Source organism: Ipomoea nil, unplaced genomic scaffold, assembly GCF_001879475.1.
Source record: "Ipomoea nil cultivar Tokyo-kokei standard unplaced genomic scaffold, Asagao_1.1 scaffold0925, whole genome shotgun sequence".
Taxonomy (NCBI): Eukaryota; Viridiplantae; Streptophyta; class Magnoliopsida; order Solanales; family Convolvulaceae; genus Ipomoea; species Ipomoea nil.
This window is the reverse complement of record NW_017617353.1, coordinates 573,864-597,114: the sequence shown is the minus strand read 5'-3', so window position 1 is coordinate 597,114 and position 23,251 is coordinate 573,864. Positions and strand designations below refer to the sequence as shown.

General features: G+C 41.9%; 1 protein-coding gene and 1 long non-coding RNA gene across 2 annotated transcripts; both read right to left on the bottom strand.

The window, feature by feature from the left end:
- Positions 1-5,086: 5,086 nt before the first annotated feature.
- Positions 5,087-22,771, bottom strand: LOC109179466. Its single transcript, XR_002053905.1, has 4 exons — positions 22,718-22,771; positions 22,540-22,622; positions 5,964-5,969; positions 5,087-5,096 (listed from the first exon to the last, which is right to left on the bottom strand). It is a non-coding gene; the product is annotated as an uncharacterized LOC109179466 (long non-coding RNA).
- On the bottom strand, positions 12,656-16,700 carry LOC109179465 (ultraviolet-B receptor UVR8-like). The gene is made up of 12 exons (XM_019328955.1): positions 16,419-16,700; positions 15,629-15,815; positions 15,208-15,354; positions 15,012-15,093; positions 14,736-14,891; positions 14,352-14,525; positions 14,210-14,281; positions 14,007-14,078; positions 13,786-13,904; positions 13,447-13,532; positions 13,280-13,335; positions 12,656-13,155 (listed from the first exon to the last, which is right to left on the bottom strand). Exons 1-12 carry the CDS (start codon positions 16,516-16,518, stop codon positions 13,087-13,089), a joined length of 1,320 nt encoding a protein of 439 aa, XP_019184500.1. The 5' UTR covers positions 16,519-16,700; the 3' UTR covers positions 12,656-13,086.
- Positions 22,772-23,251: the final 480 nt, after the last annotated feature.

Below are 23,251 nucleotides of genomic sequence, written 5' to 3'. Positions count from 1 at the left end.
CCCTTTCTTGAACTAGGCATCTCTCAGCGTTTCGAAAAGGAAGCTTATTTGGGCCGCGTTTTTATCTTGTTGGCTTTGCGTGTTTGTCCTGCCAGGTACACCACAAGAACCATTCGCCCAGAGACTTTCAGGATAGCATGTATGATGGCTAAAGGAGATAAGATATGTCTTGCGGCTCCAGTACTTGCTAGTATTTATTCTGGTTTAAACTCAATCTCGGAATCCCACTCTCCCTGGTCAAATAGGAGATCCTTTTCCAATCCATTACGTGTACAGCTGGCTAGCAACTTACTACCAAACCCACTTTAAGACCCCCAGCCTCACGTTAGCAAACCCAAAGATGGTCACTAATTCTGGAGAAGGTGGTGCAAGGTATTCAAAGGGGACGTTTCTTGGCTCTGCAACTCCCGCAAGGATAGTAGAGATTTTATCTTTTATGACGACCGTAGAGGGAGTAGGGAAGACTTTGAGTACTTCATATGTTTGCGCCCCAGCTTCCTCGTTTTGCGCCAAGGGTATCAATGCAAAGCCGAGCCTTACATGCCGCATCGCTTCAGTCGTCAATTTGGATTCTATCAAGCATATGCCCCCGGCCTGTTGGCGAAGGATGTCCGTTATGCTTCACTCACCGAAGGATTCCGACTCCATCGCCAATATGATAATATCAACTCCCAATCTAGGGCGACATTTCCCATGAGCCCGGCTGCTCCAAAGAAGCATTTTTCGAACGAGTACAAGGCCTGGTTGATCGATGTGAGTGCAAACCTTCTCGAGAATCATTTCACAGACATAGCCGTTAACGGAAACCCAAACGTACCTGTCGGCGAGGAAGGAACTCAAGAACAAAAAGACCAACTGACCACCTCAAGGAACAAAAAAACACCTGCACAAGAGGACATGTCATCTCGGGATAGGGCCTCAGGACATGTCGCTCGAAGGAGCAGGGAGGAGCAAGCGAGGCAACGAAGCTCGGACGAGGACGCTGGTAGTGATGACGACCAAGATCGCTGTTGGAAACGGCCTAGAGGGAGACCATTGAACCAGGTTAAGATACTTCCCCAAATTCTTCCGTTTCGTATATCGTTGGACTTTGGCCTTTGTTAACGTACATGCACTACTTCTTACAGGATCCTGCCGAGCCACATGTTAGCAACGTTGTCCAGTCATCAAATCACCAGTCTTCAATGGGACAAAGTGGCGGACGCTCTAATACCCTTGACCTCGAGGTAGAATCCCACCAATCGACGTTGCCCTTAAACACAACTCCTCAGGAGATGCAGCCAGAGCCGTCCCAAGCCTCTATCTTCCCCGGCGAGGAGTCGTTTATATCACAATACATGACTTTCATTGCGGGAGTTTGGAGTAGTATCTGCAGGAAGCTTAATGAGATCCCAGCTGAAAGAATTTCTTCCTTCCAAGGAAGCGTTGAAAGACAACTCCAAGAAATGGGACGGGACGGGGTGGACCTATCAATATTGAAGCGACGAGTGGCCGAGTTCTTTAACAAAGCTAAAGATTACGATCGGGCGGCGGTCGCAGCTCTCGAATGCACTGCCCGTTGAAACCCAAGCCGCGAAGCTAGTTCTAACGCAAGGTATCCTTGTAGAAGCTCAACGGAAGTGTTCTCAAACCGAAGCGCTTCTTCTTGACGAACAGAAAACCCTCGAAGACGCCGCCGATCGAAAAGCCCTCCTGGAGAAAACGATAAAGGATGCACAGGAAGAGTTGAAGGAGATTGAAGCCAAGAACCCGGAACTCCAAGACCGTGTGACGAAGGCTCAAGAACAACATAACGCATCGCAAAAGGCCGTGACCACCGCTGAGGATGAAATTAAACGTATTCGAGACTGCCCCACGTTGACAGATGAAGATGAAGAAAAGCTTACTTCAATCAAAAGAGAGCTAGAAGCGTATAAGGAAGATCTCATGAGCTTTAGAATACTTTAGATTTATTTTTTATTTTTTTTTTATTTTTTTTTTTTTGTATAACGCATGAGTTTTATACTTGGAAACAAGACTTGAATACGACTTGATTTCTCTTATCTTTTCAACAATACTTGCGAACAATTGAACTTCAGCATGAACAGAAGCAACTAAGTTTAAACCCAAACAAGTCACTCTAATAGAAATCTGACAAAAGAATTCACCCGTAATTACAACGTGAACAGAGATGACCCATCTCCAATACATCTACATTATTCGAACAAACGTGACATAAAAGGGACACAAAGGGGTTTATTTTAGTTATGACTGAACTTAGAAGAGGAGGTGTCTCTAAGCTGCCTACGTACTCCTGCGAAGGAGATCAAGTCAAACGTAGTTCAAAGGACCATTTGAATAGGTAGGGCCGTTCACAGTTTAAACTCATGCGGGCCAGGAGTTTACCGTACACAGTTTAAGCTCGTGCGGGTCAGGAGCGTCTATGACTTGGGCCCACCCATAAACAAGCGAGATGCATTGGCAGTTTAACCACGTGCTGCATTTTTGGTGGATATCACTCATCATGTAGTCCGTGTGCTTAGGGATGATAGATCTTTAAGAATTTCCTGTTAATAGGGCCAACTCGCACACCATCTTCATCAATTAGCTTGTAAGCACCTCCTGAGTATGCTTCTTGTACCACGTAAGGTCCATCCCATTTTGGAGTAAACTTATGCCCAGTTTTCCTTGTAATAATGATAGGTCTACGAACTGCCAACACCTTGTCACCAACCTGAAATGAGCGAATCCTTACCCTCTTGTTGAAAGCTCTAGAAATTCGAGCTTGATAGCATTCTAAACTTTGTTGGGCCTGCAATCTCTTCTCATCGAGAGCTTCTAACTCTGCCAACCGCAACTTTACATTATCCTCGTCTGTAAGGCCTTCTTGGATAGCTAACCTTAGAGAAGGTATTTGGCGTTCAAGAGGCAAGACTGCTTCAACCCCGTAAACCAGTGAGTATGGAGTGCTTTGTGTTGGTGTACGGTATGTAGTTCTGTATGCCCACAGTGCTTCTTCCATCCTTTCTTGCCAATCACGTTTTGACTTCGACACCACCTTTTTTAGTAGATTGCATAGAGTTTTGTTAAAAGCTTCGGCAAGTCCATTTGCAACTGCATAATAAGCTGATGAATTTCTTTGCTCGAACTCAAAAAGTTTGCAGATTTTATCCATCAATTTATTATCGAATGGTTTCCCGTTGTCGGTTAGGATATACCGAGGGATGCCAAAACGATAGATAATGTGAACTCGGATGAAATCTGCAACATTTTCCTTCTTCACTTCCTTTAAAGCCACTGCTTCAGCCCACTTTGAGAAATAATCGGTGGCTGCTAATATATACGAATGCCCTGCTGATGACTTGGGTGTAATAGGACCAACCACATCGAGCCCCCATGCATCAAATGGCCACGATGCTACCGTCGGATGTAGCGGTTCAGGAGGTTGATGGATAAAGTTCGCATGAAATTGACATGCTTGACATCTCCGTGCATAGTCTATGCAATCCTTCACCATCGTAGGCCAGTAGTAACCCATTCTTTTGATGTGAAAATGTAACTTAGGACCAAACTGATGAGCACCGCACACTCCAGAGTGAGCCTCCTCCATCGCTTGTAAAGCTTCCTCTTCGCCTAAACATCGAAGAAACACACCATCAAACGAGCGCCGGTATAGCGCATCCTTGAAATATATGAAGCGAGGAGCTCGACGTCTTACATCTACCCTCTTACGAGGGTCTTGAGGTAACTTCCCATCAACAAGGTAGTCAATCAATGATTGCCTCCAATCCTCTTTATCTACCTCATAGACAGAAGCAGTCGGGAGTTCAACAATGTCGTCAAGAGAGCCATCGTCCTCGAAGATTGGAGGGACTACCCATTTTTGGCATACTCGTAGCCGAGCCTCATCTATAGGATGTGATATAGTTGAAGCCAAAGCAGCTAAGGCATCGGCTTGCTTATTATGTTTCCTTGGAATATGCTCCATCGTAGCATCTCCTAGCCAATGCAGGAGCGTCTTTGCATAACTGTTGTATGGGATCAACTCAGGCTTTTTTACTTCGTAAACCCCAAGTACTTGGTTGATAATTAGTTTGGAGTCCCCATATATGTTAACCCTTAGTTGCTTCATATCGGCTGCAATTTCAAGTCCCAAAATGAGTGCCTGATACTAGGCAACATTATTCGAGCAGCGTTCTGTCAAGGTAAATGAATAAGGAAGCACTTCCCCTTCAGGCGTAACAAAGACAACTCCAGCGCCTGCCCCCTCTTTGTGTGCCGCTCCATCAAAGTACATCTTCCATGGAGGTAAAACTTCAACCACAAGCACATCCTCATCAGGTAGGTCACTGGACAGCTCCCATTCGGCAGGAATTGGATGATCAGCTAGGAAATCTGCTAAGGCTTGCCCCTTGATGGACTTCTGTGGTACATAAGTGATCTCAAACTGTTGAAATAATAAGTACCACCTAGCAAGTCGATCGGAAAGAACAACCTTTGACATGACATACTTCACTGGGTTTGCCCTGGAAACTAGTCGAATTGTATGCGCTTCGAAATAATGCTTGAGCTTCCTGATGGCGAATACAAGGGCCAGACACAACTTCTCAATTGGCAGATATTTGAGCTCATTTGGCGTCATCATTCTACTTAAATAATAAAGGGCATTTTCTTTCCCGTTATCATTCTCTTGTGCAAGTAAAGCACCCACCGAGCTTTCTTGGGCGGAGATGTAAAGGATCAACAAGCGTCCTGGAATTGGAGCAGTTAACACAGGCGGCTTCATTAAATAGGACTTGATGCTTTGGAAAGTATTCTTGCAGGCCTCATCCCATACAAATGGGACACCCTTCTTCATTAACCGGCTAAAGGGCTGACATCTTCCTGCTAGGTTTGATATAAATCTTCTTATATAAGCCAACTTCCCTTGCAAGCTTTTAAGCTCATGAAGGTTCTTTGGCTCAGGCATCTTCATTATAGCGTCGATCTTTGCTTGTTCGATCTCAATGCCCCTATGTCGAACAGTAAACCCAAGGAATTTGCCAGCAGCAACCCCAAAAGCACATTTCAGGGGGTTCATTTTGAGTTGAAACTTTCGCAAGCGGTCAAATACTTGTCTTAGACGCATCATGTGATCAGTGCGGAGTTTCGACTTCACAACTAGGTCGTCTACGTAACATTCCACCATTTTATGCAGCATGTCGTCAAATATAGTCTGCATGGCCCTTTGGTATGTAGCACCTGCATTTTTCAAACCAAAGGGCATCACTTTGTAGCAGTAGATACCTTTTGGCGTACGAAACGCAGTAAACTCCTCATCTTCTGGCGCCATGCGGATTTGATTGTAACCGGATGAGCCATCCATGAATGACATGATCTCGTGTCCAGTTACAGCATCTATCATTAACTCTGTGATAGGGAGCGGGAAGTCATCTTTCGGGCATGCAACATTAAGATCTCGAAAGTCTACGCACACGCGGATCTGGCCATTCTTCTTGCGCACAGGCACAATGCTGGATATCCAAGTTGGGTATTTAACTTCGTGAATGAAACCAGCCTCTATAAGCTTGTTGACTTCTGCTTCGATTGAGGGAATGAGCTCGGGGCGGAAGCGCCGTTGATCTTGCTTAATCGGGCGACACCCCTTTTTTACTGCCAAGCGGTGCACGGCTATCTTTGGGTCCAACCCTGGCATCTCCTTATATGTCCATGCAAATACATCGATATATTCTTTCAAAAGTGTGACATATATTTCTTCATCTTCGTTGGAAAGGAGTGAACTAATGAAGATAGGTCGAGGACTTTCAGGAGTTCCTAGATCCACCTCTTTTAGTTCGTCCACTGCGGCTTGTACCCCTTCTTCTAGCTCTTGAGGTGCATCTTCTGCATCTTCACCCTCGGTTGGAATCTCATCGTATAATGTTATATGAAATGACGATCTTGACTTGGTGTTGCCTCACAACTTGAATCAATATTTTCTTGACTTCTTTCTCGCACTTGGGTGTGTACAATGGTTCTTGGTTGGACCTTCAAAACTTCACCACACGAGACATGGATATTAACTTCTCTTCTTATGCGAGATGGAACGGCACTCCTGAGCCTTTTTGAGGGTTCCATTTCAGTAGGAGGGTTGGTCTGCTCCTTCGAACTCTGAGTAGGCCCAATTCTGTCATGTACTGATTTTCTCTTAGCAGGTTTGGGATTCGGCCCAAGTCTAAGGAAGACTGATTGTCGTACTTCTACATCTCCGATTCTATCAAAAACAGACTGTTTCTTGTCACCTTCCTCCTCATCTGTAGAAGTGATGCAATTACTTGTGGCTCTGTTTATGAATATTCGCACTGGCTTAGGGGGAATATAACCCAATCCTTTCCGTTCATGTGGCTCTTGCTGATTGGACTTGCCTTTACCACCAGCTTCTGGGATGAGTTTCCCCAGCTTTTGTGGCTCTTTGGGATCATATCCAGCTTTGAATAGAAGTTTATATGCATTAGGGTCGAAGCCGCTAGTGCGCTTAGCGGGCACTGTTTGACTTGCCCCAACTTGAGCTTCATCTTCAAGCAATTTAACTGGAGCTGCTGCTTTTAATGTTTCAATCTTTGCGAGTGGGAAAACAAGTTCCTTGTCGCGATGAGCTTGGTCTACAACTTGCTTGCCTTTACACTTTGGATCAAGAGGTGTGTCAACATTGCTTTGCTCAGCCTCCTCTACAACTTGTTTCTTCAAGTAAAACTTTGCATCTGCAAAGTATGATTCTGCTTCAATGAAGGGAGTTTGATCAGCGACTACCTTTTCTATCACCCCGCATTTTTCAAACATGAGGCATTGGTGCCAGGATGAGGGAACTACTCCGTTCTCATGTATCCAAGGCCGGCCGAGCAGCAAGTTGTACGACGTCCTTGCATCTATCACATAACATAATGTGCTTGAGTTTAGTGTCCCGATCCTGAGGTCGAGTCTGATGGTACCCAGGGCTCTTTGTCCGCCTTGATTAAATCCTTGGATCATTAAGCGGCTTTGAGAGAGCTCATCGGTGGAGATGCCAAGTTCTTTCATAGCTCGGAGTGATAGAATGTTCACAACCGATCCTTGATCAATCAAAATCCTTTTAATCTTTTGCTCGCGGGCATAACCTTCAACAAACAACAGACGATTATGTGGTGTACCACCAAGCAATAGATCTTCATCTTTAAAAGTTATCTCGGCAGTATAAGACGCGGCTTTGTGGACTTGAACCTCGTCGCCTCCTTCAATCACGGGGAATGAACATTCTCCCCCTTCAACATGACTCTCTTTAATATTCAAGCGAGTTTCAGAAATGTTTGTACCATGCGGAGGAAGCGCCTTTGGCATGTATTGAGCCAAGGCAACTGGTGGTCGAGGCTCGCCGGGACGTCCTTTCATCTTTGTGTCATAGGCGGGGTCCATTGCTGGGTTTCTCTCAACCCATCGCTTTGTTATTCTCTTCAAAGATCTAACGTGTCCAGCATTGTTCCTTTGTTTTTTGCGGGTAACAACTACCCAATCCTTCTCGCATACCGGATTAGCCTGTGGTGACTCTGGCGGTTGCCTAGTAGCATGTTTCACAATAAATGGAAGCGGGCGTTTGTATTGCTTGCCCCCATCCTCTTCATCACTCTCCTCAACTAACGGAGCGAACCTTCCGCATGAAATTTGGTTGGTGCTGGCAGTTGCATCGGCCAGCTCAATCTTTCCATCACGAGCAAGTCTCATCACCTTATCTTTAAAGACGAAGCATTTTTCAATCGAGTGTCCGAGGAGACGATGATACTTGCAATAGTTGGGGTCGTCTACCTTAGAAGCTTCTTCGGGACGCTTCATCTCTGGTAATTCAATCAACTTAAGCTTTAACAATTCATCAAACATGGGTGACACATCAGAGTCCAAGAACGGATACTGTTTTTGCTGCATCTCTTCAATGATTCTAGTACCCCGAGATGGGCGGGAAAATGACCTTAGCCTGGGATTTTCAGTTACTTTGGCGAAAACCCGCATTGGTGCTGTTTTTACGTTCATGGCCTCCTTCTTTTCTTGTTTCGGGAAGGGTTTGCCCCCTTTCTTGAATTCTTGTTTTACCGGTGCCTTGGATGAGCTAGGGATACTTGACATGCCGAGCCCTCCATTGGCTTCAATACTCAATTCCATGTCGTGAGCACGACTGGATAGTTCTTCAAATGTTCTAGGCTTGATTCCCTGCAAGATATAAGAGAGCTCGAAGTGCATCCCTTGGATGCACATTTCAATTGCGGAGCTTTGTGATATCCTCTCTTTACAGTTAAAGCACAATTCCCTCCATCTCTCGATGTAAGTGCCCGCACGCTCACCCTTCCATTGGTGGGTAGTGGTGAGTTCCAAGAAGCTGACAGTCCTCCTAGTGCTGTAGAAGCGGGTAAAAAACTCGCGCTCCATATCATTCCAGCTATCAATGCAACCATGCTCCAGGTCAGTGTACCAATCAAAGGCAGTGCCCTTCAGAGAGCGGACGAACTGCTTGACGAGGAGATCTCCGTATGTTCCTGCATCATTATAGGTTTCAACGAAGTGGGCGATGTGCTGCCTCGGGTTGCCTTTTCCATCAAACTGCTGGAACTTGGGAGGTTGATAGCCCAGCGACATTTTCATTTCTTCAATTCTCTGAGTATATGGCTTAGTGTAAGTATATGAAGATTGTCCTCCCTCGAGCTTCCCCTTGATCGCTCCCATGATGTACTCATTCAACTGCTCAACGGGTATCATGCCCTCAGAAATTAGGATACTCTTCTCGGCGGGTGGTGGACGGGAGATTGTCTCTTCCATTCCTGGCCTACTTTGATGGCGCGGGGACTCGACATCAATCTCATCTCCTTGGGTTTGAGGCTGCTTCCCGGAAGCCCGACTTGTTTCGCCGTTCCTTCCGCTTTCAACCTTTTCACTGAGCTCATTGATCCGCCTTTCTTGGTTATGCATGAGTGCAGCTATCCCCTCGAGAGATTTAGTGATGTTTGCGAGTTGTTCCTCCACCGAAGCCGCGTTCGTTGTCATAGCGGGCATGATTGTGTATATGTGATTCCATTCCGGTGAGGTTCTCTGCAGAAGTGATGACTGTGATGAACTTCCACTGCTTGGAGTTTTATTCGAGGGAATAGGGCTCGCAGGACTCTTGTTGCTTGGAGCTCCCTCACTTGTAGGATTCTGGTCAGCAACAGTTTCCTTTGTAGAGGATGATCCTTTGTCATGTGCAGCTCTCCGTGACATAGTAGAGTTTCTGTCAATCCTTCGGACGATGTGGCGGGCAATGTCCTGGGCCTCGTGGAGTTGCACCCCTAGGTTCCTCACTCGGCTTCGAGTCATTGCTCCTCCCACGCCTTGGCTATCACCGGAACCGGCCGCAGATGATGCCCTGGAGCGGGTAGCCTGAGCATATGTCATCTTGGAGGAGGGATTTCTTGATGCCATTTAGATTCCTTCCTTGTAGAGCTCGTGAATCAGCAGTGAAGAGATGAGAGGCAAAGTCGTCCCACTGGGCGTGCCAAAATCTGTAAACACAAAAAAGTAAACTTTGTATATATTCACAAAATTCATGTACAGCGTGTGTATAATTCAATGCAGGTACAAAATCTCTGTCTAGTCCTCTGATTGTTCACTAACGTTATCTATGGAAGTGCCTCCGGGATTCAATTAGCGTAGCCTCCGGGATTCAATTGGCGCGTGCCTCCGGGATTCAAGTGGCGTAGCTTCCGGGATTTAAGTGGCGTAACTTCCAACGACGAGCGTCAAGAATTTAGAAATAATCAACCCTGCAAAGTTTCAAAACACATGCAATGGATTCAAGCTGCTTTAAGATCCTCAAATGCCTTCAAAAGACTTCAAAATTTTCGAGACAATCAATTCTGCAAAGCTCCAAAGTACCTGCAATGGATTCAAATTGCCTGCAAAATCAACAAAGATGCCTTCAACTTCAAGCGTTCTTCAATGCCTTCGGGCTCTTCAAATGCTCTCAACTCCTTAAGCCTTCAAATTCTTACAGCTTTCAAGTGTATTTTGGAATCAAATGAAGGCTCTATTTATACCAAAAGCTTAACCAAAATTCCTCAACCAACTCCCCTTTTTAGTTAACTAATTAATTAATTAACTAATTACGAAAATGAACCTTGCCCAAGATCAAGTCCAAGTTCATTATTGTATAATCTAATTCAAATTCAAATTAAATTATAATTATCTAATTCAAATATAATAAAATTAATATTATATTTAAATTATAATTATAATTTATAATTCAAATTCAAATATAAAATGGGCTTGGACCAGTTAATTAATTAATTCAATGGTCCAAATCAAATCTAATTGGGCTAATTAAATTAAATTAATTTCTATGATCCAATTAATTAAATTGACCCAATCATCAATCTCGACGTCGGCCCAACAAAAATTTTATCCGTCTATTTATCGGGTTTAATTTTTCTGTGTCTACACTAACATTCCAGCAATCTAACATTTCCTAATGTAATATAACATTTCGTGAACCAAACGCCCCCTTAAAATTATTCGTATTATATTAAATATTTTGGATGATGATTTGGATGTCAGGTAAGCCTACCTGCTAAAACAAATAAAAAATGTCTAATTGTACTTTTTTTTTTCTCATAAATTCAATGATCTCTTTAAACCATTTTAAATTTAAGGATTCAATGCCACTTTACTAACAAGTTTGAAAGCTTAATTATATGTCCCGTATTTCATAATTAAAAATGAATGTGATTTTATAGGGTCACCTATGAATACATCATTACTTCATTTGTTCATTACGAGATTGCCCTTCAAGTTTCAGCCTAAACAATTCCCATTGATACTCGCATATGTCATGACTATCAACAAAATTCAGGGTCAAACACTAACTCATGTTTGGTTATTGCTGAAAAAATCGATGTTTAATCACAGTCAATTGTACGTGGCTTTTTCCCGAGTCACCCATCCTGATGGCCTGAAGGTGTTAGCTCTAGACGAGGATGGACAAGATTTTGTTACTACTACCAATATTGTCTACAAAGAGGTTTTCAATAATGTGTAATTCGAACCGGTGATATTTTTTTTTCCAAATAGCACATTTGCTCAAGTTATACAAATCCTAAACAATATATAACATCCCCAAAGTTTCAACACCGGATGCTTACATCTACATATTAGCTATTAATTCAACAATTATTTGGTCGAATTCACAATGATAACATCACAAAACATAATTAATCCAAGCCATCTTTTCAATTACACTATAATATTTGATGTTATAATTTATATAATTATATATCGATCCAGATATTCTTAAAATATTATAACAAATCTATTTCGTGCATCGCACGGGTGAAAATACTAGTATAAATAATAATATTAAAGTCTCATTTCTGTGCTTCAACCCGCGATTCTTCCCTCATTTTTGTGCTTCATCTTCCTCGCCAAACCCACGAAATTTTCCATCCACAGAAATAGAGATGAAGTCTATGAAAACCAATAGACCACTGCACTCTATAATCCTCAGTTCAACCCAGTCTTCTTCCCCATTTCTGCCATTTGTCTTCGTCGTCTTCCTCACCAAACCGACAAATTAGTGAAAGAGAAAACTCAACACCCATGGTTATACACAGGTTATCTACATCATCTGGTAAGTTTCAATCTCTTTACTTAATTAATTAAATAGAAACCCAAAATTTAATTAAATAAAAACCCTAACTCTTTATCTACAGGTCTATGTATATCGAGTGTGAAAGAAGGAAAATAAGAGTTGAAAGTCACTCCAAAAATTTGACGGTGTACATGCCGAGCAATCATGAAGTCGGAAAGCTCCTCTCCAAAACCTCAAACAAAATTGATAATAGTAAATACAATGGTTGAGAGAATCACCTTCCACCCCATCTTTTTCTCCTTCCTCCGTGTGGACCTTGCGTTCATTGTCACCTCAACGGCAATCGTCGATCCAAAGGACGATGTGAGGTGCTAAGAAGGTGCCAAAGCTGCACTCTCCAATTTCTAATTACTCCACAGCTTCCATCCATAATGTCATTCTCTGGTTCGCTCCCTACCAATTCTGGTGCTCTTTCCAATGCCTAATCTCTCTCGTAACTCCCTCTCAAGTTCTATTCCTTCATAAATATGTTCATGGTGACCTTTTCGTCTCCCTTGATCTCTCCGGTAACCTCCAACAACATTCACCATGATCTCGGATACTGATCGAATATTTCATAGTTAAAATTTACAATACATTTGCTGATATTTATACTGGAGTAAAGGATAAAAATAGTTGTGAAAACTGTGTTTCAAAAGCTATAAACAATTAATACATTTTGATTCCCAAGATCTTGAATCTCTATAATTTGAATTGTGTTTTGTAAACTGTTAAAGAATTAATACTGCTGTCAACGTTACAAATTCTGCAGGTTTAATTTATTGCAACAACCAACAATGTTTTGAAAATTAAAATTATCTATAGAATTAAATGCAATTAATTCCTTCATCCCAATCAGACGTTTGTTGCATGCATTTGGACAGAAGATTGATTCTTTTTGAATATTTTATTTGTATTGAATGCATTTTCACTAATGAATATAAAACTACGTAGTTTTGATTGGACGAGAAACTAAATGTTGTGGCACTATTATAATAGAGGATAGAGGAAGTAGAGGATATGCAAAAATAAAATCACTCATAAAATATTTTATACAAAGTTTACATAACAAACACCCATAAATCCTTATACATGATATTCATATAGTATTCAAACTCATAACTAAACAAACTTTACAACCTCACCGGCAACACAGTAGTCTTACCCGGCCTTAGCTTCTCACTTTGCAATCCCAAATGCCAACGTACACAAGAATTTACAATGAAAGTCTGTCATGGAAGCCTAAACATATGCACCCTACTGAATCTAAAGGCTCCTCCCAGCCTGAAGAGGAGCACTGTTAATTTGCACAGTACGTACGTGTATATATATATATATATAGTTTCATGTTCGTGGAGTTTGGGTATAACTCGATATAAGTTATACCCTTCCTCTAGAAATAGGGCTTTCCTATTTCAATCAGATATACCAGGCCAGGCCAGAATGCAATATCATATCCGCATTCTTTTTGCGTCAGTTTCAGGGACGTGTAAATCGTACCGCTCGATCTCTCCTTCAGCCTGCACAAAGTACATTTTTTATTCAAACTTGTATATATTTCTTTTCAATCATTCCAGATCGATCAACATAGATCTCTGAATACAAATAGAGGTTACGTTACGTTGTTGCAAGAGAAAAACATACATTCTCGCCTGGAACAACTGCATATATCCCGGTTGAAGATACCCAATTTTTTTCACCTGAACAAAACAAGTAGTAGTAAGTACTTATTTTGTAAATCACAAAACTGACGGAAAACACCAAAAATGTATATGCAGAGTCCGGCAGTTTAATTTTGTTTGTCACGTAACCTGATGAAGGATCGAAATTTGAAGCTTCAATCAGTTGTCCACTTGATCCATCCACACTCAAAGATTGTATGATTGTTGGGGCATTCCTTCACAATTCAAAACAATACAAAATTAACATTAGTTCATATTTCAGGCCACAAAACTACTTATCCAAATGATAGATTCTGAAAATTTTCCAACAAATTCTCACTCATCACTACCGAATGCATATGTATCTCAATTTCAGCAAGGCTAAGAGATTATTTTCCCAATAACTTTACTGGTTTATTACTAAGCAATGGCATTAGCATGATATCCTCTTATTTGTTCACAAGCGTTTGGCTTCAACGTAACTGTTACCTGTCAGCAGATTTGCCATGGCCTAGTTGTCCATTTATTCCTCTCCCCCATGAATAGACATTTTGCCTTTCAGTAAAAGCAATTGTATGCCTCCAACCACACGAGACTTGAGCTACTTTCTGGCATTTAAAGAAAATGTTGGCAACAAAAAAATAATAATAATAATAAACAGACATGGAAACACTGGAAATAATAATTTGTAAGAACTAGCAAGGCCATGCCTCATTGTTTGGGAAGTCCACTTGTATTGGCGAACAATGATCAATGTTATCACCAACACCAACTTGTCCAAACTGTACGTGTTAGAGGGAAGCAGAAATGAAGTAGATGATTAATAAGAAAGCCAAGAGATGGGATATGACACATATGGGTAATGCTACTTCAATTGAAGACCTTAGAAATAAGAGCATTTAAGGATCTTAACCTTATTCCATCCCCAACCATAAAGTTTTCCATCAGCTGTAAGTGCCATGGTGTGTCTCCAACCACCTGATACCTGGAAAAATAAGAATGCATAAAAAATATGAAATAAAATCATTAAATCCACATATGAAAGGAAGAAGTACCTGAGAAATAAAGTCACCACACAAGGTTTCAAGTTTATGTGGGACAAGGCGATCTTCAAAATCCCCATGTCCTAATTGCCCATATTTGCTCCACCCATAAGTATATAGAGCCCCAGAGGATGAAACAGATATTGTGTGGCGCCATCCACACGCTACCATGATCATCTTTTCTCCCTGCAAAACCATTACGAAGCAAACACGGAAGCTGAAAAAGGAACTATAAGCTGACAAAAACCTAGTAGAGTTTAGTAAAAGGTACCAAAAGAAAGAACACATTAAACATTATTTTTTCTCCTACAGTGTGTTCGTTTATCATTTCCCAATCACAGTTTCTAGTTTCTTTTTAATTAGAGTATGTAAACAATAATTATCCACTGCATTTACCTCTACAGCTGAAACTTTCTGAGGAACTAAGCAGTCATTCCGGTTGCCTAAGCCAAGGTTACCATAACGACCCCAGCCCCAACCGTAAAGCTTACCATCTTCAGTTACAGCAGCCGTATGTTCAGCACCAGCAGCAACCATTTTTACAGGGATTCCCTACAAAAGAACATATAAGTAAATCATAAAATTAAAATCTTTTGTGCCAAATAGAGCAGAACAGATACTTGGAGCACACAAATGTTATTCAATCAGCCCAAAAACATCTAGGTTGGGTACCTGGAAAGCTTCAATTTTCTGGGGAAGCAGATAGTCCTCTGTGTTGCCAAGGCCAAGTTGACCATTTTGATTTCGTCCCCAACTTGAATGAACAAGGAAATGAAAGGAAAATGAAGGGAGTGTCAAATTGTTCAGTTGAGATGCGCTCACACACACACACAAAAGAAATAAATCCAGTGAAGGAAATACAGCCAACCTTTGCACCACTCCTTCAATGGTAACAGCTAAACAATGGCTGTCTCCACAAGCAATTTGCTTTATCTGTACGCCTTGTAATGCTTTGATTGGCTGAGGAGTAAACAAGTCACTTGAGTTTCCATGACCCAATCTCCCAAAATCACCCCTGCAAGTATTGCAAAATTAGCAACAGCGCAAATATTACCAGTCCACATAACACAAGCAAAAATCATTCAGTGTCATTCATATCATTCCATATTTAAATTAACCTTTCTGTTAGAGAATCATCTCAACTTCATTACTACTAAATATCTTCTTTTACCAGATATGCAGACTTATCAAGTTATCCTAATTTTGACTTGATAATAGAACAGATGAACAATGATAAACTTAATTGAAAAATAAAGTTTGGGATCAACAATAAAATTTAAAAAGCATACCATCCCCAACTATAGACTTGCATGAGTGATTCTGAGTAGGCAGCCGTGTGATCAGCACCGCAAATTACAGATATTATATCCTTGCCATCCAACGCAGTCACACGAGTGGGTGTATATCTATCTTCAGCATCTCCATGGCCAAGCTGCCCATCCTCTCCCCTTCCCCATGAACAGACAATATTTCCAGCTGCAAATTAAGAACAATATTACATAAATAACTTGGATCACTTTATTAATCATATCCAATCCTTGATTATAAACCATACTTTAAAAGCTTCGAGGAGACCCTCCATTTTCAAAAAACATTCCCAATTTGTTATTGGAACAATCTTCGAACTAATAAAGTCAATTTTAAAGTTCCAGATGAAATCTCTTAAAAGTTGAAAGCTTCCGACATTCAAGATTATTATCCATCATGAACTTAGAGCTACTTAGTTCAAGTTAGAGCGAAATTAAACAAACTGGCCGAGAAACAACGAAGATGGGGGGCACCAATTACGCTTTTACCCTTCAAAATTTCCATGAACGTGGATCACTGCGATCCATGCAATACTCAAAACCTAACCCCTTCTGTGTCCAAGGAATGTGTTGTTACATCGATTAGTATAAATGAATAAACATTTCGGAAGGAAATGAAGCTATTCACATTAACAGCTGAAAGAAATTCTCTCTACTAATATCTTAATCCTCAAACAAAGACATACTGTGCAGTGCAAACTCCATCTTCTTCACAGGTCGGCAGACATTAGATCGAACAGTTACAGTACATACTATTAATCGTACGACTTACAGAGGAGCGCGACGGAGTGAGTAGCTCCGGCAGAGACGAGAAGCACTCTATGGACCGCCGCAGCTTCATTGCTGCTGCTCATACTTGTTTCCACATCCATTCAAGGTGTAACACAAATCACAATTTTGAAAATTTATGTCTAACAGGATTTTTGAAAATACTTTTTCGTTTTCGGACATTTGGTGAAAGAAGAAAGGAGGCAGTGACATTTATAGCGATGAAGACTGCACCTGTTCCTGCCCCCTCTAGTCCTTCAAATTTCGGATGCTACAGCATGATCACCTTACTTTTCTTTTTTTGAATGGTACTGACTCTATTACGTTGTAGTATCTTCAAACCTACTTTCTCAATCTAATGAAGCACAAAGGTCAATAATACCTCCACTAAGGCTCGATCTCATGGTCTTCCACATGAGAGAGGTCACTACATGTCATCTGAGCACAAGGGCATGATCACCTTACTTATTTAAGGAAAATGTTTTTTTTTTTTTTAAATATTACTGACTCTATTACATTGTAATATCTATTCATCTATACTTTCTCAACCTGTTGAAATACAAAGAATTACCTCCACTGTGCTCAATTTCATTTACTCTTTAAGCTCGATCTCATTTACTCTTTAAATCACCTAACATTTACTTCAAATTTTTATTTTTTTATTTTTATGTTTGTTTTTCAAAAAATAGAAAGTTTTTCGTATTAGTAAATATGCTACATTAACAAATTAATTTAGTTTTTATTTATTAAACATAAAAAATTAATTTAAAAATAAATTATTTACAAAAAAAAAAAAAAAAAAAAAAAAATCCACATCAACATCCTTAGATGGAGGGATAACTGGTTGAAAACTGAAAAATTAACAAATTGGACTAATTGCATGAATGGATTAATTTAAAGATTGCCCCAATTACAGGATCGCGTGCAGTTCGGTGATGGTCTATTTAACCCTTATTTCTTTTTTTTTTTTTAACCAAAAAAAATACTTAATATTTATCACTCACAAATTTATTTCTCTTTTTTTTTTTTTTTGAGACAAGAAGAGGGTTTAACCCATAAAAGCAGTTACAAGTCAGTCCGTGGATGCGTCGTGGCACGGTAGGACCTGGCGCCCATCTTCCCACAGCACATCTTCGACCACCAGAGGCGCGTATTCAAGAGCTCGAACCCCTAAATCGTGAAGTAGGCCACTACATGAAAGATGCGGCATTCATGTAAACACAACTGTAAGATGTTGCATCGTGTGTAATCTTCTTGGTTATCTCCGGCTAGAATATTAATCGTACTCGAAGAGTCGCTCTCAATTATAATCCTCCGCACTCCCCACTCAATCGCCATACACACACATAGGAGCACCGCCTACCGTTCCGCTTGTTCAGCAGAACAACAACCAATGTTGTAAGTGAAACCGGTCTGCCACTTGCCCTGGTGATCCCGTAACACGCTCCCGCATCCAGCCCGCAATCCCGGTCACTTGCAGCAGCTATCAACATTCAGCTTTAGCCATCCATGCTCTGGCTTCGACCACGCGACGAGTTCCTCTCTAGGAGGTCTACCAATGGCGTTAGGCGTCCATCGATTCTAGAACGCCGATGTGATTTGTGTCCGCTGTGTTACAATCCAGGCCCATCGCTGTTCAAGGCTCATTCTTGTGCCGGTGAACACTCTGTCATTGCGCTACCGCCAACACCACCACATGCTCACACCGAAAGTGATCGGCCAGTCCTTCTCTAGGCTGTATTGCTTAACCGCCCCCAGATTCACAGAAAGCCAATCTTCCCATCCCAAAGCCTGGAGCAGCTACGTCGCTTTTCGGGACATGATCAAATCCCAAAAATCAGCAACCTCCGGGCACCATCTAAAAATGTGATCCAGAGTCTCTGGTACACCTGCACAAGAAGAACACATTTTGTCAGTCGTAAAATGTCTCTTGAAAATGCTCGACATTGGTCATGATTTTCCATTGCTTCACCAACCAAAGAAAGTGGTTCATTTTATGCGGAAGTTTTATCTTCCATAATCTCTCCCAATCCTTACTCGGAGCAGCAGAAGGTCCCAACCTCACCGCGTCATACGCCGAATGCACAGAGAACCGTCCATTTTGTTCCAGGCCCCAACCCCATTCGTCCTTTGCGTCGTCGTCCTCCAGAATGACAATCGCATGAAGTTTCGCTCTCCATCCATCGTCAAGAATGCCGCTGAGAAACTCCCATCGCCAACCTTGGCCACTTTCCCAATAGTCGGCGACGGGAGCGTATAACTACGGAAGGCTCACAGGCCGCCGCATGCAATCAAACAACCTCTTCCCGTACGCCCAGACATCCATCCAAAATCTAGTTGTTCTGGCATTTTGGACGGCTCGAGTCAGACCTCGTTCAAGGATATGAGAGGCGGCGGAAATCCCTTTCCAAGTATTTGAGGCCGAGTTACGCACATCCGCTCGTCTCCGCCTTCTTTCCGGATCATAATTGGTGTGTAAAACCTGAGCCCACATGCTGCCCTGTTCATCTCGTAACCGCCAGCTAAGCTTGGCCATGAATGCCATGTTAACATCTTCAAGCTTCCTTATCCCCAGGCCGCCTTCTGCCTTGTGTGTCGTCACGGTTCCCCAATTCACAAGGCTCGTGCGTCGTGTATCATTATCGCCGCCCCAGATGAAACGCCTGGTTAGAGTCTCCAGCTTCTGGCACACCCCTTTAGGCAGGAGGGCAGTCTACATTGTGTAAGATGGAATGATGTTGAGGACGGACTTAGCCAGGTTTACACGACCTGCAAAAGAGAGAACTCTGCCTTTCCACCCCTCTAATCTAGCGGCTACTCGGTCGATGAGGCCAGAAAAGGTGGCTCGTGTGGTTCGACCGTGCAGCGAAGAACACCTAGATACCTGCCAAGGTCAGTGGTGATCGGAATACTAAATGCTGCAGCAATTGTATCTTGTACCTCAGGTCCCGTATTCTTGGAGAAAAAGACCTGGGATTTGCCCAAGCTAATCTTTTATCCCGAAGCGTCGCAGAAGCGGTCCAAGCATCGTTTAATGGCTGTAACCTGCTCCAACGAGGCTTCCCAGAAAGAACCATGTCGTCCGCGAAGCACAGGTGGGATAGCATTGGGCTGCCCGTAGCCAGACAGATGCCTTTCTACGTCCCCTTTTCCACTTCCATCGATATGCTTTGGCTCAGCCGTTCCAGACAAAGAACAAAAAGTGCCAGTGACATGACGTCTCCTTGTCAGATCCCTCTTCCGGGCTTGAAACGTTCCAAGCGTTTTTCATTCCAGACGATTTGCATATTTGTAGTGCTCACACATTCCATAATGATTCGCGTCCATCCTTCGTTAAAGCCTGCATCCAAAAGAGAATCATTAATAAAACTCCAAGAAAGGCGGTCATAGGCCTTCTCTAAGTTAATTTTTATAGCCATTAGTCCCTGTTTCCCTCTCCAAGTACGCATAGTTTGCATAACTTCCTGGTAGATAATAATATTATCAGAAATCTGCCTACCCGGTACAAAAGAGCTTTGGTACGGGCCAATGATCTTGGGCAGGATCGCTTTGAGTCTGTTTGTTATTGTCTTTGTAATTATCTTGTACGAAACGTTACACGGGCTTATAGGCCGAAATTGTTTTATACTCTCTGGCATTGCAACCTTCGAGATGAGAACTAGCAAAGTCTCGTTGATCCCTTCCGGGAGGGATCCCACTTTCAAACGCTGTCTTAACCAGATTATAAACACAGTCCCCCACAGTATCCCACGATCGTTGATAGAAGGCTGCATGTAGCCCATCCGGTCTCGGTGCTTTCAACGGGCCCATATCACGGACAGCCTTGCAGACTTCCTCCTTAGTTACTTCCCTATTGAAGCATCGCCAGTCCACCGCACTTATTCTAGGAAAAAGTCCCGTTATTGCATTAGTAACGTTAGCTCCTCCCTCATCTTGGAATAATTTCATATAGAAAGTCTGTACATGTCGTTGCAAGGCGTCCCCGTCCGTGATCCAATTCCCATATGCGTCCTATAGGCTTACGATTTTATTTCGAGATTTTCGAACCAACGTCGAGGCGTGGTAAAATTTAGTGTTTATATCCCCTGAAACGATCCATTCCTCCCTAGAGCGTTGATACCATGATAATTCCTCTTGGTAAAGTACGTGCTCTAGTTCAGTCCTTAATTTCTTTTCGAATTTCCACAGTTCTCTATGGAAAGAGATTGCCACTTCGTTGGATTCTGCCTATACGGGCGAGCAAGTTCTTTTTCCGGGGCTCAATACTACCAAAGACATCCCTGCTCCAATTAATAAGATGTTCTTGAACTTTAGAAATATTTGCTTGTAGACAATTAATAAGATGTTCTTGAACTTTAGAAATATTTGCTTGTAGAGCCTAATCTGAACCCCAGGCCTTGTGGATCACCTCATCAAATGACTCGCTGGTTAGCCAAGAGGCTTGAAATTTAAAGTGGCCGCTCGCATGTCTACCATTAGTCCTACTCGTCTGCACCAAGACAGGTGCATGGTCTGAAGAAATTCTGGGTAAGTGATTGACCGTAGCGTCGGGAAAACGTTGCCGCCACCCCACATTGCACAGTGCTCTGTCCAGCCTCGCCCCTTTAATATTAGGTTCCTCCACTCCTTGCATCCACGTGAGCCGGGGGTCGCTGAACTCCATATCCACGAGACCTTCATTGTGGATCCATTCGACAAAGTCTGCACTGCGCTAGTGGGAGTAAGTTGTGTAATTGCAAGTCTCATCCTCACAAGTGATAGTATTGAAATCCCCCATCGCCATCCACGGGCCTGGTATGACCCGTTTCTATGCCTGAAGTTCGTTCCACAGTCGATTGCGTAAATGGTGTGTTGGGCTCCCATACACGATGGCAAGGGTCCACGGGTCCGCTCCACTTTCGTTCACCTGTAGGAGAATAAACTGGGGGTGAGTGAATAAAACTGAGATCCCAACTGAATTATTCCACAACACCCAGATTCCCCCCACTACAAAAAAAACACAAGAATAGCGACGGACGAATTCCGTTGCTAAATAGTGAAAATCCGTCGTTAAAGTATTTAGCGACGGAATCCGTCCATCACAAAAACCCACCTCGCTAAAAGTTAGCGACACATTTTTTTTTTCCGTCACTAAGTCTAGCGATGGAAATTTTCGTTGCTAGCCGAAATAGATCCCTCGCTAAATTCCTTTCGACGACGGATCCGAAGACGACATTTGCGAGCGAATAACGACGGAATAGTCCGTCGCCATAATTAGCGACGGAATTTCCGTCGCTAAAGCAACAACAAATCCGTCGTTAAATTGCTACTACTATGCTCCGGCGACGACATTTAGAACGGCTTAGCTACGGATTTTTCCGTCGCTAAATATAGCGACAGACATGACCGTCGCTATCGTCCGTCGTTAAATTAACGACGAAAATTATCCATCGCTATTCTTTTATTATTATTTGAATTGAATATGATTTAACTACAACTTAGTGACAGAAATATCCGTCGCTAAATTTAACTACGGATTTTTCGGTTGCTATTTCGTTACATTACTACCATATTTGTCCGTCCCTGAATTTTGAAAATTAATAAAACAATTGTACCGGCTAATTAATATCAGAAACATGCATTAAGCTATAATATAGTACTTGAATAATATAATTATAAAATATACTATATTAAAAAGCATTCAAAGTGAATAACAACAACAAAAGTATTGTAGTATAATGTTACATCATTAGAACCAGTACCAAATATATTAATAAACATAATCTAATCATCTTCTAAGGTTTCATCATTTGAATTAGCCGAATGTTGAGCTTGAGTACTTGGATTGGATAACATGCCGTTGCGACGTAACTCATCCATCAAACTTGCAATTTGAGCTTGCATTTGAACCTGCATTTGAGTTCTTTCAGCTTGTAGCTTCCATCTTAGTTCTTTCAGCTTGTAGTTTAGCTTCCATCTCAACTCGCATGGTATCTAACTGTTGGTTCACCATATCCTTCATTGCCTATTGTTGAAGTTGTGAAGTAGCAGATGAACTACAGCTATTCCCGCTGATAAATGCAGATGACTTAGTCCCTAAGCCATAAATACGCTATTTTTTACCCCCACCAACAACATCCACATACATCTGTGACATGTCTATAACTGGTGGCTTAGTTGACCCTTCCACCTCTTGCATTGCAGCATCACGCCGTGCTTGTATTTCGTCCTACAATTAAAAACATATACAAAATAAGACAAATATATAAAGGCATATTTGAATTTTATCAATTTAACAATATACGGTTGTTAGGTTATACTTACAGCGATTTTCTTTGACCTCTCATCAACGAACGTACCATCCTTCTTTTTGTGCGTATGCATAAAGCACTCAAACAGAACAGGCTCCTTTTGAAGTGTATCCGGCTATTAAACAAGCACAAACAATAAAATGATGCTTAAATCCGTAAAATATATACAAATAATAAATTTTTATGTTAAATGTATTACCAATGTGTGAAAGTTCTCAATAGATGATCTAGATCTTCCGGTATGTCGAGAACATCCCGTACCAGGTCCTGCTACCTCACACATCCTACTTTTGTGTTGTTGTTTAGATTTAGCTTTCACTTCAGGCCTATCCCAGTATGCCTCCCAAATGCGCCATGTATCTTCATGTACAAAATCTGGCTTCCCAGATGAAGTCCGATTCTTCTTGATTCTGGAGACCATATCTGTATAGCGTGTGCTTGCTTGTGTTAAAAACGCTTTCTGGGACCAGGCTATATTAGTAATTCAAAAAAAAAAAAAAAAAAAAAAAAACATAGCAAAAAACATATGAACTCCAAAACATCAAGT